The following is a 20336-nucleotide window of genomic DNA, read 5'->3' on the forward strand; positions in this document are numbered from 1 at the left end:
TGTTATCTAGTTACCGCTTTTGGGCTCCTTGACGAACTCAGTAGTTTAGAGTCCCAATCGTACCATTTGAACGCATACTCATGCAGGCTCCGATTGTGGGATCATGTCTAATGCGTATTACCATGGTAGTGTGCTTATGGGGCTGCACGATCCTGTGAGTCATTACCTCTCCTCGTGACTTAAAACCTCCTCTCCTGATCCTTTCCTGTGCGGAGCCGCTCCCCTCGGGTATAGGGAACAGTAGATCAGCGGTAGTGGCCGCACCGCAAAAAAATTTGACGATTAGATAAAAGTTTATTAACAAGGTAAATATAGCCGCCATCAACACGCAACCCCACGCGCAATGAGAGACTTGGTTGTTTTATCGGGATCCTCCCACCCAAAACTTACGGAAAGAATCTGTAGAAATTTATCCATCGAACAGGGCGAAGTGGATTTGGCCAAATTCAGGTATGTGAGGTGTGCAACGTCTCTATGACCCCATTCTAACGCTTTAGCAACGGTGAAACCTCTGCCACAATCAAAAAGTCGGTTCGCGAGAAGGATGTCTTTATTGTGCAGTCCGGCTGCGGCCACGTCAATGATAACTTCATTGAGCTTTTAATCATGATCTCTGCGTGCAAGACCTCTTCCGCCAGAAGAGTCACCGCAGTCTTGCCGTTGTTCCCATACTCCCGCCAGCCAGACATACCGTACACCAGGACTGGCGCACCACACCTTCCATCTATGGGTCCTAACCAGATCTCATTTGACACCGCGCCAACTACCCCGGGCTCCACCTCTAGAGAGTCGTCCAGACCTCCATCCGACCCAAAGACGGATGCTGCCGCCCCGATCCACAGAGCCATCGGCCAGTTACGAAAGGAAGACATGCCTTCGGCCCCACCGTCGCCAACCCGCTCCAGATCGTCCACCCGCATCCCGGTAATTCCAATGTACCAGCCAACCTCCCTTGCCACCAACCTGTCTTCGCTCCTCGGCTCCTTCACGCCCTTGAACGCGGCTGGTAAGCAGGGCTACAAGCAGTGGATCGCCCAGTCTGGCACCTTGATCGCGAACTTATTAACTACCGCCGGTGCCGACCACATTATCACCATGGACTTGCACGACCCGCAGTTCCAGGGTTTCTTCGACATTCCCGTGGATAACTTGTACACCAGGCCGTTGATGGCCCAGTACATTAAGGAGTACATCCCAGACTACCTTGATGCGGTGGTTGTCTCGCCAGATGCCGGTGGGGCCAAGCGTGCGATCACTGTTGCGGACAAATTGGGCTGTTCCTTTGCCTTGATCCACAAGGAGAGAAGACAGAAGATGACCGCCTCCTCGGACCCTAACCATACGTCTGGTCCATCCAGTGATGCCTCCGTTGTATCCTCTCCGCACCCCAACGTGGTGCTCACCGCAAAGCAGACGATGGTGGCCACTACGATGATGGTCGGTGACGTCAAGGGCAAGGTGTGTGTGCTCATTGACGATTTAGTGGACACCTCTAGCACGATTGTCAGAGCCGCCAAATTGTTGAAGGACCAGGGTGCCAAATACGTGTACGCGTTGGTCACCCACGGTGTGTTTTCCGGCGACGCCATCGACAGAATCAACAGTAGCTGCATCGATAAGTTGGTCGTAACCAATTCTGCTCCACAGGAGGAGAACGTTGAGTTATTAGGAGGCAAGGTGGAGGTTTTGGATGTGTCCAGGGTCTTGGGCGAGGCCATCAGAAGAATCCACAACGGTGAATCCGTCTCGATGTTGTTTGACCAGGGGTGGTAGACGCATATCTAGACTGTATATTTATTCCTATAAGTGTCTATAAAGCAGCTGTTAAACCAGACGAATGGGGGGAGGGTATAATAACCCAGTTCCATACCAGATGGTCATAGCTAGCAGTGCATACCGTTCAGAGTCTAGATCCAACAAAGCTGCAAGCATCAGTATGGAAATGGTCTGAGCGTGTGCCCAGGGAAGTAGCACCGATGGGTAGCTTTCTCACAAAAGTAGAGATTTTAATCATGATTACAATCTCATTGTACCCTTCCAGTAGTCCTTAAGTCAGATGGACTTTTAAAACTTTCCCTTGTCACCCCAACAAATTTATTAGCCCTCCCTAATTGGTGATATCCTGTATGTATCTAATTGATACATAGGACAAAATACACCGGGTCGGGGAACTCGTCCACCTAAAATGTTACACCAGGAATAAAATAAGAGATTCAGGGTATCAAATCTCTCGATTATCCCATCCATCTCAATGCCCCCTGGTTTCGTAATCTTTGGCCTGGGGAGCCATTGACTATCACACGTAGCTCTCTCCACCGGTTAATAAACCGCTTGAAGAGAGCCTGTCAAAGATAGGGCCTGGTATTACGCACAGGGACACAACATACACGCCTAAAATTTCTTTTCCCGTCGGAAAAAAGAAACGCGCGCCACGCTAACAAATTTATAACACAAACGTCAGTGCATGAACCACGTCTGAGGAAAATTTGAGATCAAATACTTCAACCCACGTTGTCAACCGTCTGTATTGGATCTATTAACCAACCATGTCTGAACCAATTAACAAGAGAAACGACATCTCATCCGCTCCAACCCCCCAGAACACCCCAGCGTCGGTGACCAACTCGTACTTGCGTTCGCAGCCGCCAACCGTCTCCACCATCACCGAGGAGGACGGCAACGATGTTTCCGCACTCATGAACAACCCGGCGTTGATGTCGATGATCCAGGGAAAATTGAGCTCGTTGGTTGGCCAGGACTCCGGCTACGTGGAGCAGTTGCCAAAGGCCGTTAAGAACAGAGTCGGGGGCTTGAAGGCCATCCAGCAGCAGCAGATGCAGTTGGAGGCTGAATTCCAAAAGGAATTGTTGGAGTTGGAAAAGAAGTACTTCAAGAAGTACGAGCCATTATACGTCCGCAGAAAGGAAATTGTCGTCGGAGACGCCGAGCCTACTGCCGAGGAGATCGCCGAGGGCAGAGCGCTCCTCGAAGACGAGGAGGACGACAAGATTGAGGAGGTTAAGGAGGAGGAAGAGGAGGTCAAGGGTGTCCCAGGCTTCTGGTTGACCGCCTTGTTGAACTTGCAGACCGTTGCGGAAACCATCACCGAGAGAGACTCCGACGTGTTGGACTTTGTCACCGATATCAGAATGGAGTACTTGGAGTCCCCGGGCTTCAAGTTGATTTTCGAATTTAACGCCGAAAAGAACCCATTCTTCACCAACAAGACCTTGTCCAAGTCCTATTACTACCAGGCCGAGTTGGGCTACTCTGGCGACTTTGTCTATGACCATGCCGAGGGTGACGTCATCAACTGGACCTCCTCCGACAAGAATGTGACCTTGATCATCGAGAGAAGAAAGCAGCGTAATAAGCACACCAAGCAGACCAGAACCATCGAGAAGTTGACCCCTACCGAGTCCTTCTTCAACTTTTTCGACCCGCCAAAGCCGCCAACCGAGAAGGGTGACGATGAGGAAGACTTTGACGAGGACGACGAGGACTTGGAGGCCAGATTGGAGTTGGACTACCAGTTGGGTGAAGAAATCAAGGACAGATTGATTCCAAGAGCCATCGACTGGTTTACTGGTGAGGCCGTCGACTTCCAGTCCGAAGATGAGTTCGACGAAGAAGACTTCAGCGGCGACGATGACCAGGACGATGATGACGACAGCGATGAGGATGAGGAGAGTGATGATGAGGAAGGCGAAGCTGCCGGCAAGACCAAGCAGCAGCCTCCTGAGTGTAAGCAATCCTAGGATCACCCTTAATTGCATTACACTTTTTGTTCTAGTTTCTTTTTTACATGTCCCGTCGGGTTTGTTGTACCTTTTAATATTATTTTCTATCAGCTTTGTTTGCGTCATTAAAAGAAGTTTCTCGTGTCATGTAGAGGGTCAGGGGTGCATTTTCTGATTACACAATCTTATGGAATGTAGGTTTATCGGTATTTTTTAATGTGATTGGGTGAAAGTGTTTTGATAAGGTGTAAGCCATTTGAACTTTGTGCTTTTCTACGTGTTCCAGCTTTTTTTTTTTCTGCTGGCTGGAAAATTAGCCGTGAATCTAATCTAAATAATAATATCCAAGTTGAACTCTAACATCTACGAGATGCGATTAGTGGCGTCAAATATCGATAAACCCACTAGTCGAGAAGTTTCATAAATTTACTTAACCACCCACACATTGTACCTTCAGTGTATACGTACTGTATCTGGGAGCAATTTGAGGCCCTGTAAACATTACCAGGTTAGAACGCACGGCACTTAAATACCAGGCCCACTCAGATCCCTCCAACTCTTGATGTACATGTGCATATGCATGGGGCTTGGAGGTATCCTGGTTATGGCAATGGTTCCCTAAAAGATATGCGCGCCTTGTAAATGCATCGTTAGCTCCGGACCCCTTCCAAATCGCACCCATCCGGATCTGAAGTGAATTCTTCACTCGTATATGATGTACGGATTGGCTGCACTCACTTCCTGTTAGCAGTATTTGAGTCGAATCCATATCTAGGCTATATCATTACGGCACTTTGGCGGATTTCTATCCAACAAAAAACCCTGGTGCACCCCGAAAGCTTATAAAAAGTTAATGGCATTGGACATTAATTATATCGAAGAAAATAATAATTTTCCTCTAATGGCCTATCGACCTCGGTCCAAGAATGTATACGTGAGGTTTGAGCATGACATCCAGCCAGCATATTAGGGAGTTTACAAATCGCAAATCCAGAGCCCTCTGAAAGGCTGCAAAGGCCAAGACATGTAAACGAAACGTGCTGTTTCTCCATCGCCACCTCTGCCACGATCTCTGTTTTTGTCACATGAGCTTGTATACATTCTCCTGTGTATGAAGGATTCGCTTCGACGGACTCAATCACATGCACATTTAAGGTGACATTCTCGCTTATGGATACCACAAAGCAAAGTAACGTGGTCAGCTGACGATGAGCGTCAAGAATACGGCGCTATAACCTGTCGCAGTGAGGTAGTTTTAGTATCAGGTGATTCATTTAATGTAATCGCGTGGTAGTTCCCACAGGAAGCATGTGCAATATTCTCCGTGTGCGGTATCCCATGTACGATCACATGGAGATTATCAGCGATAGTATACCTATTATGTTACAGTACATGAAAAGCCCACCTCGCTACGTCAATGTGTATCTCCGAAACTCGCAATGTTTTAACAGATCAGATGCAGTTCTAACTGTAACTCCGAGTCCGTCACCGAAAAACTCTGCGCGTTTCAGCTGCCAGGTATGTAAGGGATCCACCTCACCATAATTGTGGCTGAAACCAAGAGACGAGGCGCACTTCCGCCACAGTGTTATATAGCACCGTGGCGGTGCTGCTTCGTGTAGAACGATCACATGCAAATTTAGGAGCATTACGGATGGATGTCCTGCGCATACATCGGAGAGTGCGGCGCCGGTAGCCCGTACTCCGAGTCCAAAGCTATCCACGAGCCTAGGGCAAGGCTCTACCAGCGCACGCTATCCTCGGATACACGGCGGACGAAATTGTTACTTGTCCTAGCTACTCGGTACGCCTCATAAGATCTACCTTGTAGTCCAGAGATCTGGCTCGAAACGAAAACTGCTGCATGAGGAGGCCCCTGAATCGACCAACACCTCGGAACGCGCTCCACATGCTAAAGTTAACCTGAAAGCCTGTAATCGACAAGCTTTCCAGTCCAGCCAAACACTGTAGAACTTTGGTTGTCAATATAGACATTCCCCTCGCACAACATGTGCCTGCGCGGGGCACTGTGAAGGCAACTCCTCTTTGGGCGTTATGGCAAGACAGTCCAAAACAGGAAGCTCGGAAGCCAAACGACCCATAAGCAAGTCTCGGCCGGAGACCTACATATTCTACTTCTTGGAATCACCAGCCAGTTCTGGTATCCAATTCACCCGCCAAAAAAAATGCGATTTGGCTTTCACTCTACTTGCTGGCATATCTGCTTACTAGCATCTCTGGATGCTGGTTGTTTCTATCCACCTAATAGCGCACGATTCCAGTAGAAACCCCTAGAAATCGGCAATTGCAGATTTATCAACTTTTTGGACGCAAACCTTAAATCCCTATATCCGCGCATACGGTGCACCTGGGCTTGCATGTGCCGCGCCACTATGTAACTTGGCCGCAGCTAGAGCATTGCGTTATGTACCATCTGCAGGCGCTGCAGCTTTTCCCTATCTGATTTGACTTTACCATGCGCCCTTTTGACACAGTTATCAGTAGAAAACTTTATTCCGTGATTACAGATTCGCCTATAAAATGCCACCCCCCTCCCCTTATTGCTCTTTTTCAATTTGCTGTTCGCTTTATTTTGTTTCGCATATTTGCCTCTTTCGGAACATTCTAAACTGTCAAGAAAGTTTCCAAGTTTGACTTTTCCATCCTAACCCGGATTTCTTGCTACTGCTTCCTTTCCTGTTCACCCCCCCTCACCCAGACCCTTTGATAAGAATGTCTTCCGCCACACAAACCCCTGCCAATGGCCCTACCTATGCTGCCGTTGCTGCCAGTGCCGACTCCACCACCACCGCCAGCATTACGAAGTTGACCGATGCCTCCCCTACTTTGAGCCACCTCAAACAATACCCTCTTATCTCGCAATCAGTTTCTTACGTTTCCGGGATCACCATTGTCCAGTCATTGCAAAAGTTCATTGAAGGGAGCGTCCTTGTGTACGCTGCTGCTCTTTTGGGAAACTTCCAGTTCTTGAAGAGCATTCTCCTCAGCGCTGACAGATTCATCAACGACACGTTCTTGGTCAACTTAGACAAGTTCGCTCCGGGCTTGACCTCTTTGACTTGGAAAGACTTATACCCCTCCGTTATCTTCAGCTACGTCTACTTACAGGTCTCCGCCTTTGTGTCCCAGCACACTGGCTCCATCACTAACAAGTTGAATGACAACAGAGAGGCTATTTCTGCTAAGGTTGACCCGATCATCTCTCCTGTTAACAGGACCCTTTCTGGATACCTTGACAAGTACTTGCCAGGTGACGGAGCCACTGATGCTAGCACCTCTGAAGGTAAGGACGAGTTGGCCAAGTTCTCCGAGTTGGCCACTACTGCGTACACCAGAGCTGTGCCAATTGCTACCAAGACTGCTCAGGACTTACAGGCCGTTCCTGCTAACGTTCAAGCCCATGTTTCCAAGATCTACAAGAACCAGTTGCAGAATGACCCAAACACCTCCAGAGCTTTTGCAAAGACTTCTATTGAGTTGACTAACGAAATCTCCAGCCACATCCGTCCAGTGTTTGACCCATTGGTGACCAGGGTCGAATCCATTGCCAAGTCTACCCAGTCCAAGGTCAATGACGTTGTTGAAAACACCAAAAGTAACGTCGACAGTATTGTGTCTCAGGTCAGAAGTGGTGTGGATCGTGGTAACAATGCCAACGTCTCCTCGCCTGTTGCCATTGGTGCTGCTTAAGCGGTTGTCTCCTTTTAGTGATCTTTTTTTTTTCCTTTAGTACTGGTTTTACAAACTCTATCCTTAATATAGCTTATATAATATCCTCATTCCTCAACGCTTGATGTACGATGTATAAGATCTTGTTGTATAATGGATGCGTGCTGGCCTTTTGCCTCGAAGGCACATGTAAAGCGAGTGTATTATATTAAATATGCGCCCTTGACGCTCTTTCTTAGTGCTGCGAATATCCTTGTGTTCGTGCTGTTCTACGGTGCAGTATAAGACGGCTGAAATACTCGCTTCCGTTTTAGCTTTCGTATTCACATGCACGATCATTGGACCTGGCAATGGGTCTGGTATCCTATCACCAAGCCTCACCTCTTAGACTGGTTGCTCTTAACAAATCGTGAATTGGTAAACCTAAATAATATCAGCCTCTGAACTTTCCGCCGCCTCGGTTCAAAAGCTCGTCCTTCCATCTTCGGAAGTGGCGTCTTTGTTTCTTCCCCGAGCATCGATCCATTTTTATCAATTCTCGGTACGCACATTCATATAGCTGGATTAGTGTATATAAACTCAGACGGTTATATAAGCATCCCTGCTCTATGGCTTGCCCCTATGTGCTGACCTCGAGCCGATTTTGTGCGTGATGGAGGTTGCTAAATCACCTTCAGTCTATTTATAGGAGGCAACGGTATTTATAGACAGCAATGAATTGTAGCTACAGAAAAGATTCCAGACAGCGCAATATAGCTTAGATGGGGATATAAAAAAGAAATATCTCGGAAGGGTGATTCGAACACCCGATCTCAGGATTACATTAACATTACAGTCCCGCGCCTTAGCCAACTTGGCCACCCCGAGTATTAATGGAAAAGATATACAGCTTTTAAAAAATGTTTTTATACACCTTCTCTGCTCCCACGCTTCTCAGGCTATCAATATGTATTAAAGGCCTTTAGGAGGGTCAACCCGCTATAAGTCTCAATAATACAACTCTCGGGTTCCTCCAATTGATTAGGAAAGCTTCTGGACTCATCTGGATCTTAATACGGCTCCACATCCAACGGATTTAGCATTGGCCTTGGTACAGGTACTATTATACAAACCATATTTTGGCTCTTTCCCGTCTAATACAATAGCACCAATTCGTATTATCAAAGCCAAAGGACATGCTATTTGAACCTTGATGAGCTCTCCTGTACAGTTCGTTGCCCCAACCTGGTGCCGGACATTGAAAAACTTCGAGACGTTGATGGGCTTTAAAACCCACACACTTTTCATCTACAGCTCGCTGTTCCCCCGTTGGTGCTCAATCTCCTTGATTATGACGTACCATTGGGAAATGTACCAGCTGTTGGTGGTGTCCAATCCGCTTCAAGGAATGTCCAAAAAGGACACCCTTCACGTCATCGAGCACCTCCGCGCCAACGAATGGGCCAGCAAATTCTCGGACGAGTTCTTCAGCTGCTTGATTCTTGTGTGCCTCAATTCCGAAGAAGCTACAAGCCGAATCTTTGACAGAGATGAACCTGATTTGGGATATATTAGCGTGCAAAACCAGTTGCGTGACTTGATCGACGCCGCCCCCGCGGACGATGCACCTCCCGCGCCCCAAGACTCAAGTGCCGATGGCAAACAGGTGCATGTGAGTGCCTTGAACCAGCTTCTCTCCCTCCACAAAGACTGGGTACTTCCAGTTGCCAAAGGCAGCGGCTTGGCCTCAGCGAACCCCAGCCCGGGGCCTGGCAAGAAAAAGGCTGCTCTTCAAACGTTCCTCCTGACGTCCTCTTTGACGGTCCCTGACTGCTCTGTGCCAATGATGGATAAGGAGCTGTACTGGTTCAAGAACTATGTCGAGGACCATGTGAGCAATAACTTTGCCCACTTCGACGAAATTACGTCCGCTTCGGGAAAGGCCTGTCTCAACACGCAGAACCCACTGCTGGTGTATGACATCAAGGGTAAAGGCACGATTGTGTTTGAAAACAACGATATTCAACTCAACTTCCAGGATGTATATTACTGCCCCAAGGCCCCCAAGAACTACCTTTCATTAGACAAAATCCATAGACTCAGCGTGGAAAAGACCGGCAGAAGTGGGGTGGTTTTTGGCGAGGGGCTCCTCGATGCGACCGGTAAAATCCAGATTGCCATCTCACCATTCATGTTTGACTACAAAATGACAATCCCGGTGAAGGTCAAGGAAAGAAAGTTAAAGAACGACCTCACTCCTCAAGCAGCCCCGCCACTGGTGAATGAGTTCAACTTCTCCGCCAGCCCAAAGCCAGCTCCAATTCTGGCACCCCCTCCCGCTCAGAGCAACTACTTTTGCCCTGACTGTGTCAGAGGAGGCTCCACAATCCACTACAACCCCGTACCGTCAAAAGCCACTGAACCTCTCGAGATCGTGTACGCGAGCTTGTGCGGTCCTTATAGAATCGCGACGTACCCTGCCGAAACGTACTTCCTTGTGTTTGTAGATGCCTACTCCATGTACACAGACATTGTACCTGTGAAAAAGAAGGACGTGCTAAGACAGGTTTCCAATTACATGGCGCGGGCTGAGATCAGACGGAAGGTGGGGAAGTTTGTCACGGAAGAAGGTGCTCTGTGGTGTACTGACCAGCTCCACTCCTTCCTCTATAACGAGGGGATCCACCACGAACTGCCCTCTGCGGGGATTGTGTCTGTAGCTCGTGAGAGGTTTCAACTTGCGTACGAAAAGGCGCATGTCATGCTCCTAAAAGCCAAGATGAACGAGAAGTTTATGTTAGAAGCCATCCAATGCTACACGTACATCCAGAATAAGCTACCCGAGGACACAGAAAAGAGGTGGGATAATAGCTTCCTCGATTTCCAGAAGATGGCCACCTTTGGCTGTGCTGCTGTTGCCACGGATTCGGAAACCGAAGTCACGGGCTCAAGGACGGTGTCCTCTCCCTTGGTAGTCCGTGCCTATCTGGGAATCATGGTGGGGTATAGCGAGTACAGCCAGGATGCGTACTACATTTATTTCTTCAAGACGAACGAAATTAAGCTTTGCACGGATGTCAAGTTCGATAAAATGTCGTTCCCATACGACACAAGTACCTCCGCGGTATCCAAAGAGACCGCTATCAAGCGTGGATAAGTGCGGGTCTAGTGGGAATTATGAATGTTATGAATAAACTAAAACGTAATAAAGACGGTATGGAGGGGCGTACTAATATGTCTAGTGTATCTTCTGCTTGGACAATATGGAGGATCTATGATAAAACCTCTTACGAAGCTATACATGCTTGGTCTATAATTTAATGGGAAATCACCCCCCCATCCAGACCCTAATTCTCTCTTGGTTACGTTACCAGCTTTAATGGGTATATGTATATCCAATATTTCCAATAATTTATCTTACCATTCTTGATATAATGGATGTTTTCGCTCAGGACTACCTGTTTGCACCAGGGCACACCAAGATCCTATACGTGCGTATCGATGTCTTTGTCTGCTTGGGGCACTAAAATTCATAATTTTCTTGCCAAAAAGTGACAGTGCATATTGAAACACCAATCAAGAATTACAGATATCTATATGGTGTATATACACTAATTATTAATATATACTGAGCTATATGCATACTGTGAGCGATTTAAATTTTATGCTCCCTGATTACTACTTGCTATCATAGTTTAAATTTTAGGTTTGCGTATACGTATTGCATGTTAAATTCTAAATTGTAAAATTTGTGCGGATTTATGCACTAGTAAACATAACTAACTGAAATGAGATACAAACCCAATAGTATCAGTTTAAACATCTGGACTAGCCGTATAGACAACTGCTACGTGGAGATATTGATGCCTTGGGTACTAGACCTTTCAGAAATTTAAACCCTGGAAAAGACTTACAAGCCGCATCTACAAACCTCTCAACATTTCTTGTCCTACCCCACCACTCCGACATGCGGCATTCTCTATGTGGAACCCTTGAGACGGGGGGAGTATCTTTCAGCCGAACACCGACCATCGCTAAAAGCGGACGTAAAATCCTATTGTTTCAAACCAGCCGCATTCTAAACCCCCTCACAGTCTCATTTTTTAAAATAGCACGCATTGAATCGATCCATTATTCATATTCCCTTAGATGCTAATTTATAGTCAACTCTACAGAGAATGCTGCTCCCCCGTTACAAAACAGCGCCAGAGTGTATCTTGAAGTGATACCTTCCATGCGTCGAAACACACTATTAGCGTGCATTAGACAGCGTTGGTTGAATTTCTTTTTCCTTCCCCGACCTCCGGCACTGGGAAAGTCTCGGAGAAAGAAAGGCTCGAGGTCATCGTTCAAGTTTCCAGGTATGCTTCCTCGCCGCTGGTATAAATTCAACCCCATTTCTCCCTATCCCTCTGATCCCGGTCGGCTCCTCCATCCATCTCACGTCCCCGCATGTCCTCTGAATTTTCCTTAAGCAACGTTGTTCCGTCCTACCGCCTCGACGGCAAGGTTGCGGTCATTACCGGTGGTTCTGGGGGATTGGCCTCCTTCCTTTCCAGGGGCCTTCTCTCCCAGGGGGCGGAGATTGCTCTTATCGACACGAACCAACAGAGAATCGATGAAGCGGCCATCCAGTTGTCCCAGTGGGGCGTTGATAAGTTGGGGCTTAAGCCAGAGGCCGTGCCAAAGGTCACTGCCTGGGTCTGCAACATTGGTGATGCCGCCAATGTGGAAGAAACCTTCACTGCAATTAACGCTACCCACGGTAAACTCTCTACCGTTATGGTCAACACCGCGGGGTACTGTGAAAACTACCCAGCTGAGAGCTACCCCGCCGCCAACGCTGAAAACTTGATGAAGGTGAACGGTTTGGGCTCTTTGTATGTGTCACAGTCCTTCGCCAGACCTTTGATTGCTGCCAAATTGTCTGGTTCCATCATTTTAATTGGCTCCATGTCCGGCTCTATTGTGAACACCCCACAGTGCCAGACTATGTACAACATGTCCAAGGCTGGGGTCATCCATTTGACCAAGTCTTTGGCCTGTGAATGGGCCCCGTACAACATCAGGGTCAACTGCTTGTCCCCGGGCTACATCTTGACCCCATTGACCAAGCACGTTATCGCCGATTCCTCCACCTTGCAGGACGCCTGGGTGTCCAGAATCCCTCAGAAGAGAATGGCCGCGCCAAAAGAGTTTGTCGGTTCCGTTTTGTACTTGGCTTCCGACTCTGCCTCCTCTTACACCACTGGGCTCAACATGGTTGTGGACGGTGGCTATGAATGTTGGTAATCCCATTCGCACCCAATGTAAAAGTTTGGAAATGCCCATTTCTGTTATCTATTTTAATGATTTCCTAATTGATATTATATTCTCACGTTTATAATGCATTTTCGTATGCACTCTTTATATACTCCTGGGGTTTACCGTACTGGTCTGGGCTGAGTTTCAATGCAATGGCATAGATAACGACTTGCTTTGGAATAGTGGAAGGCATGACAAAACGGTGGTGTCTTGGACTAGGATTCATTGGATAGGGCGGTACATGCCAGTTCTCTCAAGCTTTAAAAATACTCTAAATGTTTGCAACACGGTCGACCCGGGTATGGAGGCAATGTAGGAGGCGTAAATGCCTTTCCACGGAACGGGAGATTCCACACCGCTATAGGCTACATGGTGAAGAAATATAGTGAAGCATCATGCTCATAAAGCATTTACACCATCTTTTTATTCCATCCTCTACAGCCCCTCTGTATGCCATGTTGCGGCTAAAACGTCGGCACATTCTTCAACCACACCACCAAGTCCGCTTGAAACTCAATCATCTTTTGGGAAATCTTATTCTCTTCGATCAATGTCTCCACCAACGCCGCCAACCCGAGCTTTGGAGACTTGGACTTGTCGGCGATAAAAGCGTCCTTCCGCGCGCGCAACGTGGTGTCGGAGTCTGCAATATAGAACACAATCGCCGTAAGCGCTTTCACGGTGTCCGGGGCTGTCACTGTCCATTCGTCGTAGTGCGAGACAAACCAGTCCCAAACTCTGTGCCAGGCTTTGGAGCCGCCCGACTGGAGCCCCACAAGCGCGAGCTCGATGAGAGTGGCATCGATGTGTGCCGCGACAAAGTCGAGCGTCGCGGTAACAAGCTCGTCGCGCGCAGCGTATCCCATGCACGAAAGCACGGCTGTTTGCACCTCGTGCACGGACGCGTTGGTGTGCGGTGCGACATCTACCGCAGACTTAATCATCGCAACGATATGGTTGTATTCCGTCGTGGAAGCGGTGTGGCATGTCACGCCAATGGTTGCAGCCAATAACTGGCGCGGAACGGATCTGTCGGGTCCGTGGACAAGGTTTTTGTAGAGACCTTGGGCTACCGCCTGGTACTTTTCGCTCTTCATGCCCATAAGCATCAACGCACTGCGCGCCTCTAACTCGTCCGTGTACACCTCCCTGGAGTCTGATAAGTCGTAAGCCGTGTTCCAGTTGATTTTCGCGTGCATTTTATCGGTAAAGTCGGCTACCCACCGGTTAAACGCGGCCAAAACCTCGCTCCCCCCAAACTGGCGCAACGACTTGTGGAGCTCTTGCACAGAACTCAAGGCAATGTTCAAGGCGGACCAGCAGAGCACGTGGTCTGGTGCGGCCATCGCATTTACCACGCTCATGAACATCCACAAATCGTCTGCGGTCTGGAAGCGCCAGCCAATATAGGTGGAGCAATCACTGGCGAGCGCGATTAAGTCTGCGATGCTGAGCATGCCGCACGCGATAGCCTGTGTGACGGGGCCACAGAGTGCGCGCGTGTATCGCACACGGTAGTAGCCCGTGCGGTTCGTGTTGAACGTCGCGATGTCCTCCGCACGCACGTCCAACACCGTCTTGCGGTCGCTGAGCGCCCAGTTCACCACACTACCGTCGTGCAAGCGTACGTTCAACGGAAGATAGTATGGCACGTCCTCCAAGTCCAACTCCTCCGCGGAATAGTCCCCGAGGAAGCGGTGCTGCTCCGCAACCACCTTGTCCTCCTGCACCGCCACGTGCACCACGGGGAGCCCCGGGACGCGTGTCGCGGTGTGCATCAACGCGAGGACATCGTCGCCGCACATTGGGTGCAATGCGGTCCACAAGTCTGTCAGTTTGACAGACTTGAAGCGGTTGGCCGCCAAAAACTTGGAAACACCGCGCATCATCACCGAGCAGTCGTCGGAAACGCCACGCTGCATCAAGTTGGCGAGCATGCGTAACGCGTAGATGCCGCGCTGGTACGCGTGTGGGTCCAATGCGTCGTGTGTGGTATGGACGCTGTGCACACAGCGACTCTGGTGGATGGAGCGCGCGTCCGGGCGCGCGTCGTGGTCCATCAAAGCTTCCATTTCGTGCATGCGCAGCAGCCAGTTGTACGTGTCGTCCGTACCCAAGACCTGTGTGCCGAGCCACGTTGCGAACGCCTCGTTCAACCACAAGTCTCCCCACGAGTCGAACGATACCATATTGCCCATCCACTGGTGCACGAGCTCGTGCGCCACAATGTCGCGAATGGCCTTGTGCGTGGCGTCATGTGTGAGAAGATGTTGCGCCTGCACCGTCACGCAGCCCCAGTTTTCCATCGCGCCGTCCGACAAGAACGGCAACGCTACAAAGTCGAGCTTGTCAAGAGGATACGGCTGTTGGAACATCTCTACGAGCTTTGGCAATACGGCTGCCGCCACGGACAACGCGTACGTTGCAGCCGCCAGTTCTCCCACAAGTGTATACACACGCACCGGAAGGGTGGAGGGACGTGCGTCCACCGAAGTGAAAAGTTTCGGAAGTATGGACTCAGGAGGTGTATCTTTAGTCGTTTGGGGAGTCGCGGGCATTTCCACGAGCGTCTCCACATACTCCAAGTCACCCGCGACAAGGCCAAACACGGTGGTCGCTATTGGTGGGGTCCGCTTAAATGACACGGTCTTGGTGAGGCCGTCTGCCGCGACTACCGTGTCGCGTACTCCGGTATTGGAAATGACCTGGAAACGTGCATCGGTTGTCACGGTTAAAGTGATTGGTTGCTTGTAGTTGACCTCGTCGATGCACGGGAATATGGTGCGGGCGAACACGGGCTGCGTGTGCGTCGCAATGATCGCGTTGGACGCGCGCCCGGTCTTGGAGTCCAAGTAGTTGGTTTTGAACACACCATGGGTGGGATCCTGGTAGGTACCGATCTGATTGGTCTTGCCAATGTAGTCAAGGGTCATGTTGAATGCGGGGAGCGCGCTGAACACGCTAGGGAGCGTCAACGTTGCGATCTGCGCCGCCTTGTCATAGGTGACCTGCGCGCGGTCCGTGAGTCCGTCACACGCGGCGACTGCACTGGTAATCACCAAGTTGTGCGCGTGCAACTGGAGCACCACGGGCTCGGGCTCGTCGTACACGTAGAGGCTGTTGCGCGCGAAGTGTGCCACGAGCTTCCCTGTGAAATTGGGCTTGGTCGCGACGAGCGTGAGGTGGAGGTTGTATGCCTCCGGGAGAAAATGGTTGACTAGCGCTAAGGGAACCTCCTGGGACATGGGAAGGATTATATGGTCACCTGGGTGGTCAAATAAAACCTGCCATGAAGATGGAGATATTTTAATGGTCAAAGATTTCCGTGCGGCTGAACAGAGATTTCCGCATTTGGTTTTTCAAGTTGGAGAAGTGGAACCAGGCTGAGCTATGCCATAAAATCAATCAAAACTAGGATATTGTTGGCATTTCAAAAAGGTAAAATTGATACAGGTTAATATTTTATGGATTTAGATCCTAACCACTTGGCCAATATTTTGGGCTTTGTCGTTTGGAGTGCCAAAGTCGTAGCTGCTGTCACGTGGAATCTGGATTAATATTGGGAGTAAGGGGACTCTTCTATAATTGGGTATTTGAATAATAGATATAAAATATCTATCGATTCCTCGAATTTTAAACATATAACTCGGACCAATTTTCGACAATAGCTTTGTTTATAGGTTGCACCGGATGTTATAGTCCAACGGACCCGGAAACCATTTCGGATTAGTAGAGCCATCGATGGAAAATTAGAGTGTCAGTATAATTGGTTATGACCCCACTCTGGCTAGTTCTTCCAATATATCTCTTAGAAAACACCTAGTTATTGCTCTACCTATACAGAACAACTCTAACCCTTTCTCTGGTCGCCCATATCCGCAAATGTCCCGTTATAAGTCAGCTTTGAACCCCATATCACTTGTCTTACTATCTCCTTCTAAAAGTACCCATCTTTTCGGTGAAACCGCATCACATCCTCTTCCTCCGTGAACGTATCACCCGAATGGATATCTACCAATCCCCGGAATGGCGTGGTGTCCATGTCACTGATGCGCCTGTAGTAATCGTAGATCTCCTTGTCAGCTTCGCTCACGGTGGGGACCGCGAAGCAATTATCAAACACGCTGGACTCCACCAGCGATGGTATAGTATCGTCAGTGTAGATGGGAATAGACTTTTGGCCGAGATTAAGAAAGTCGCGATACACAGCCGCGTCTTTAGCGGCTACAGACAAAGAGCTGAGATCGGTGTAGCGCCGCTCGTACTCTCCCAAGCTCAACTGGTCCGCCAACGTGTTTGGGTTCGCCTGCACATCCAAGGTCTTTTCGGACGAGGGCGTTTGGGCCTGCTCGTTGGCACCGCTGGAGAAGTATCTCTCCATGCGTCCCCGCAAGAAGTGGGTGATTTTGGCCTGCGACAGAGAAATCTGGGGGTGGCTAGCGGGACGGGGCTCTTTCTCGGGAATCACGCTCTGCGGGCGAGATGGCACCGTGGCCGCCGGATCCTCTTTCTCGCTAATGCTGGGGTTGGACACTTTCTTGGTCCCGAGCGTGTTCTTGGTGGCGGTCGCAAGAATAGAGTAGAGCGAGCTGCCCCGCTGGTGACCTCTCACCGGCAGGACCGTTACCGGGGACTTCACACTTGGGACAGGAGTGGCCCCTTCGGAGATCACATACAACTGGCCGGAAACGCCTCGCTTTTGGGGTCGATCGTATAGTCTATCACCGGAGGGGTCATTCATCGGGTGGGGGTTGTTCCGGGAGCGGAGCTCCTTCGTTGTACGATATCCACTCGTCGATCCATTCAGTCCACTTACCAGCTCGTTCTGCAACTCCGGCTTTCGCGTCTCAAACGGCGAAAAGTCAAACTCGAACGACTCGGTCATCTGCGTGGGAAAGTACCGCGCGGTAGAGTTCATGTTGAACTGATACACATCCTCCATGGATGTGAAGTTACGGGGCACATAGGTCTCATTCCACCAGGTGTTGATGTAGCCTGGGTACGGCTCGAGCATTGGAACCAGGAGCCGCGCGGAGTCTGCGTCGGTATCACTGCGCGTCTTAATGCAGTGTTTTCCGGAGTTGCAGAGGGCGAATACGGTGCCTGCTTCCTCTAAATACCGCTCGTTGTACCAGTGGATGTAGGAGTTGCGCGTGCGGAAGTTTTTGCTCATCCAAACGCTGTCGTTGTGCAACCAGAAGTCGTTAGCCAACTCCCATAACTTGGTCTTGCCCACCTCATACACATAGTTTCCCAAAAACAAGTTGATGGCCTCCTGGCGGAGTGAGTCCATAAAACTGTTGCTGTAGATGCGCTTGATCGAGTTGATGTAGTCGCGCGTATGCGACGACCACTGGTTGATTTTACGGTACGAATCCATGGTGTTGACCAAGTGTGACCCCCCATACTGGAGCGCTATCGTGTCACCGTGATCGTGGAACATTTCCGTGAGAATGTTGACCACATCGCTGTCGTATGGCAACTTTGGCGCGGCGATGAACCCGAGTGTGTACAACTGGTAGCTGAGCGCGTTCTTCCCGATGATGAACTCCGCAGCGTTCGTGCGGTCGAGACAGTCAATGCAGTTGGTACGGTTGATCCCCTTCTGGAGACTGGTCCGCTCCAAAGAAATTCCGTTGTGGAAGAACCCCGTGGTCCTTATACTCTTTTCCGCGATGGCTTCCAACGGCGTGATCACGTCTCCACCCTTTTTGGACACCCGCGACATGTCCAACGACGTGTGTTTGAGCTTTGCGGTCAGCGGAAGGAACTGGTTGAGGTACCCAATGCATTTGACAAACTCGCCAAAGAGCTTGCTCTCGCGCGGCATCTTCTCCTTCGTCTTGATCAAGTTGAGAATCAACACCGGCGCGCCATAGCGCTGGAACAAGTTATTGAAGTGCAACGCGGCGCTCCGGTAGAAGGGGTCTGATAGATTCACCTCTATCGGCGGCTTGGGGAGCTTCAGCATGTCCTGGGTCCAGAAGAGGGGAATCGAGCCACGGTGCTGGACGAAGCTTGTGAACCGCGGGTTGTTGTAGAAGCCGTATTTTGGGTCGTGGAAAGATGTGTGGAGCTGGTCGCACACGATCTGCTCGGTCTCGACCTCGTTTGCGACGTCGCCACGTGAGTTAACGCCACGCTTCAAGAACCGTGCGCCCGCGAAGTGGTGCGACCGCCGCGCGATCAACGTGATGTACACTTTGCGTCCGAAAATGGAGATGTTTGCCTGGTCTACAAACCCATGGATCATCGGCTGGAACCAGTCGTGGACGCGCGCAGGGTCGTCCACGCTCGCAAACACGGGCGAGAGGAGGTGCGCGTTCCACACAAACCGCTCGTTGTGGGCGAACGGTGCGTCGTCGCGTGCAGCGTCTCGCGCAGCGTGTGCCATCGCGCGCATTTTTTCGCGTACGCAGATCGTCTGGAGCGAGTTGGTGATATCGTATGTGTAGGAAAAGTAGAATGTTTTGCCGAGGTCGAGGTTGCGGAAGATTGCCAAGAGGCGCTCCTCGTCCGAATGCTTCCGCGGTTTGCTGTAGAGAAAGTCCACAGGGATCAACTGCGTTTCGTCAATGTGGTACACGTAGTGCCCCCCGAGGATTGCCACCTGCGAGCATTTGGTAATGAGCGAAAGGTAGTAGCCCTTGGTGAAGCGAATAAGCCCGAGGAGTCCGTGGCCGTGGCCCACGCGGTGGACTCCGCCCTGCACCGACTTGTTGAGCTCGCCGATCAAATCAATCACGTCTTTGCGCGTGTAAAAGAAATTGGTGTCCTCAAGGATCGTGAGAGCACCGTTCTGGGCCTTGCCAATCTCCATGATCCGGAAGAGGTTTTCGCGGCTATTGCTGCCGATGACGTACATCGTGTGCATCGAGTTGTAGACCGTGAACCGCTGCAAGACGATCTTTTTATTGTTGTAGTTGGGAGTTTCGCGGTGGGTTTCCGATTCGCTGGAGGAGGCATCCGAGGAGTCAAAAGCGGGAATCCCCGACTCTGCGTCTTCTGTGTTGTTATGGGAAGCGGGCGTAACAACTTCTGGGAAAAGAGGGGGACTTTCTGGGGAAAGGGGAGGACTTTCTGGGTCAAAAACAGGAAATTCAGGGGCAAACGGGACGGCCACTGGGGAAAACGGGGGTTCTTCTATAATACCCAGAAAATCTTCAGGGGAAACAGGGGAAGGCTCTTCCGGATCAAACACTTCGCTCATTTCCATTTCAGCAGTGTGGTCAGGCCCCGCGTGTGGCTCCGGTGCGTCAGGATCAACAACGTAGGGGTATTGCAGGCTGGCCTCTATCGTCTGATCTATAACGTCCTGTGACATGGGTATATTCAGTTGAGTGTTAGAGTGACTGGTGGATAAAGAATGGCTGATGTAGACGGTTGATAACAGATCAACTTGCAAGGCTTATCGGCGTGTAAATAAATCACTGAGTGCGGCGCAGGTGCACCGCCACCGATATACGTTTAGGGGGGAACGCCACTCAACGCTGTATCAATAACCACGACAATGGCATTGCTGATACAGGTATATACAAAATGATATATATATGGGGAAGCTTTTATATAACTATTGACAATTATGCCTGTTAGTCGGGAAGTGTGTACGTATCTATATATAAC

General features: G+C 49.9%; 8 protein-coding genes and 1 non-coding gene across 9 annotated transcripts; 6 read left to right on the forward strand and 3 right to left on the reverse strand.

The window, feature by feature from the left end:
• Positions 1–343: 343 nt before the first annotated feature.
• PRS5 (ribose phosphate diphosphokinase subunit) lies at positions 344–1773 on the forward strand (the record flags this gene model as incomplete). The annotated part of the gene is made up of 2 exons (XM_019130844.1): positions 344–450; positions 498–1773. The coding sequence occupies 2 exons, from the start codon at positions 344–346 to the stop codon at positions 1771–1773; spliced, it is 1383 nt and encodes a 460-aa protein (XP_018984438.1).
• A 773-nt stretch (positions 1774–2546) lies between these two features.
• Positions 2547–3758, forward strand: NAP1 (histone chaperone; the record flags this gene model as incomplete). The annotated part of the gene is made up of 1 exon (XM_019130845.1): positions 2547–3758. The coding sequence occupies one exon, from the start codon at positions 2547–2549 to the stop codon at positions 3756–3758; it is 1212 nt and encodes a 403-aa protein (XP_018984439.1).
• Positions 3759–5048: 1290 nt separating this feature from the next.
• On the forward strand, positions 5049–5983 carry BABINDRAFT_183608 (uncharacterized protein; the record flags this gene model as incomplete). The annotated part of the gene is made up of 3 exons (XM_019131189.1): positions 5049–5258; positions 5473–5544; positions 5577–5983. The coding sequence occupies 3 exons, from the start codon at positions 5049–5051 to the stop codon at positions 5709–5711; spliced, it is 417 nt and encodes a 138-aa protein (XP_018984440.1). The 3' UTR covers positions 5712–5983.
• BABINDRAFT_162176 (uncharacterized protein) lies at positions 5593–6012 on the forward strand. The gene has a single exon (XM_019129212.1). The coding sequence runs from the start codon at positions 5796–5798 to the stop codon at positions 5970–5972; it is 177 nt and encodes a 58-aa protein (XP_018984441.1). The 5' UTR covers positions 5593–5795; the 3' UTR covers positions 5973–6012.
• A 438-nt stretch (positions 6013–6450) lies between these two features.
• BABINDRAFT_162177 (uncharacterized protein) lies at positions 6451–7539 on the forward strand. Its single transcript, XM_019129213.1, has one exon. It carries the CDS (start codon positions 6474–6476, stop codon positions 7449–7451), a length of 978 nt encoding a protein of 325 aa, XP_018984442.1. The 5' UTR covers positions 6451–6473; the 3' UTR covers positions 7452–7539.
• Positions 7540–8213: 674 nt separating this feature from the next.
• BABINDRAFT_t249 lies at positions 8214–8297 on the reverse strand. Its single transcript has one exon. It is a non-coding gene; the product is annotated as a tRNA-Tyr (tRNA).
• Positions 8298–11861: 3564 nt separating this feature from the next.
• Positions 11862–12701, forward strand: ARD (Ardp; the record flags this gene model as incomplete). The annotated part of the gene is made up of 1 exon (XM_019130846.1): positions 11862–12701. The coding sequence occupies one exon, from the start codon at positions 11862–11864 to the stop codon at positions 12699–12701; it is 840 nt and encodes a 279-aa protein (XP_018984443.1).
• Positions 12702–13414: 713 nt separating this feature from the next.
• Positions 13415–15943, reverse strand: BABINDRAFT_22047 (uncharacterized protein; the record flags this gene model as incomplete). Its single annotated transcript, XM_019131277.1, has 2 exons — positions 13415–15229; positions 15290–15943. Coding segments are annotated over 2 exons (2469 nt in total), but the record flags the coding sequence as incomplete, so codon positions are not given.
• Positions 15944–17532: 1589 nt separating this feature from the next.
• BABINDRAFT_19924 (phosphatidylinositol-3,5-bisphosphate 5-phosphatase) lies at positions 17533–19683 on the reverse strand (the record flags this gene model as incomplete). The annotated part of the gene is made up of 1 exon (XM_019131230.1): positions 17533–19683. A coding segment is annotated over one exon (2151 nt), but the record flags the coding sequence as incomplete, so codon positions are not given.
• Between the last annotated feature and the right edge of the window lie 653 nt (positions 19684–20336).

The sequence above is a fragment of the Babjeviella inositovora genome, assembly GCF_001661335.1.
Source record: "Babjeviella inositovora NRRL Y-12698 unplaced genomic scaffold BABINscaffold_8, whole genome shotgun sequence".
Classification (NCBI taxonomy): Eukaryota; Fungi; Ascomycota; class Pichiomycetes; order Serinales; genus Babjeviella; species Babjeviella inositovora.

Excerpts from the sequence above, each read along its gene's own strand:
- BABINDRAFT_162176 (XM_019129212.1), top strand. The coding sequence starts at position 5,796 with ATGGCAAGACAGTCCAAAACAGGAAGCTCGGAAGCCAAACGACCCATA.
- BABINDRAFT_162177 (XM_019129213.1), top strand. The coding sequence starts at position 6,474 with ATGTCTTCCGCCACACAAACCCCTGCCAATGGCCCTACCTATGCTGCC.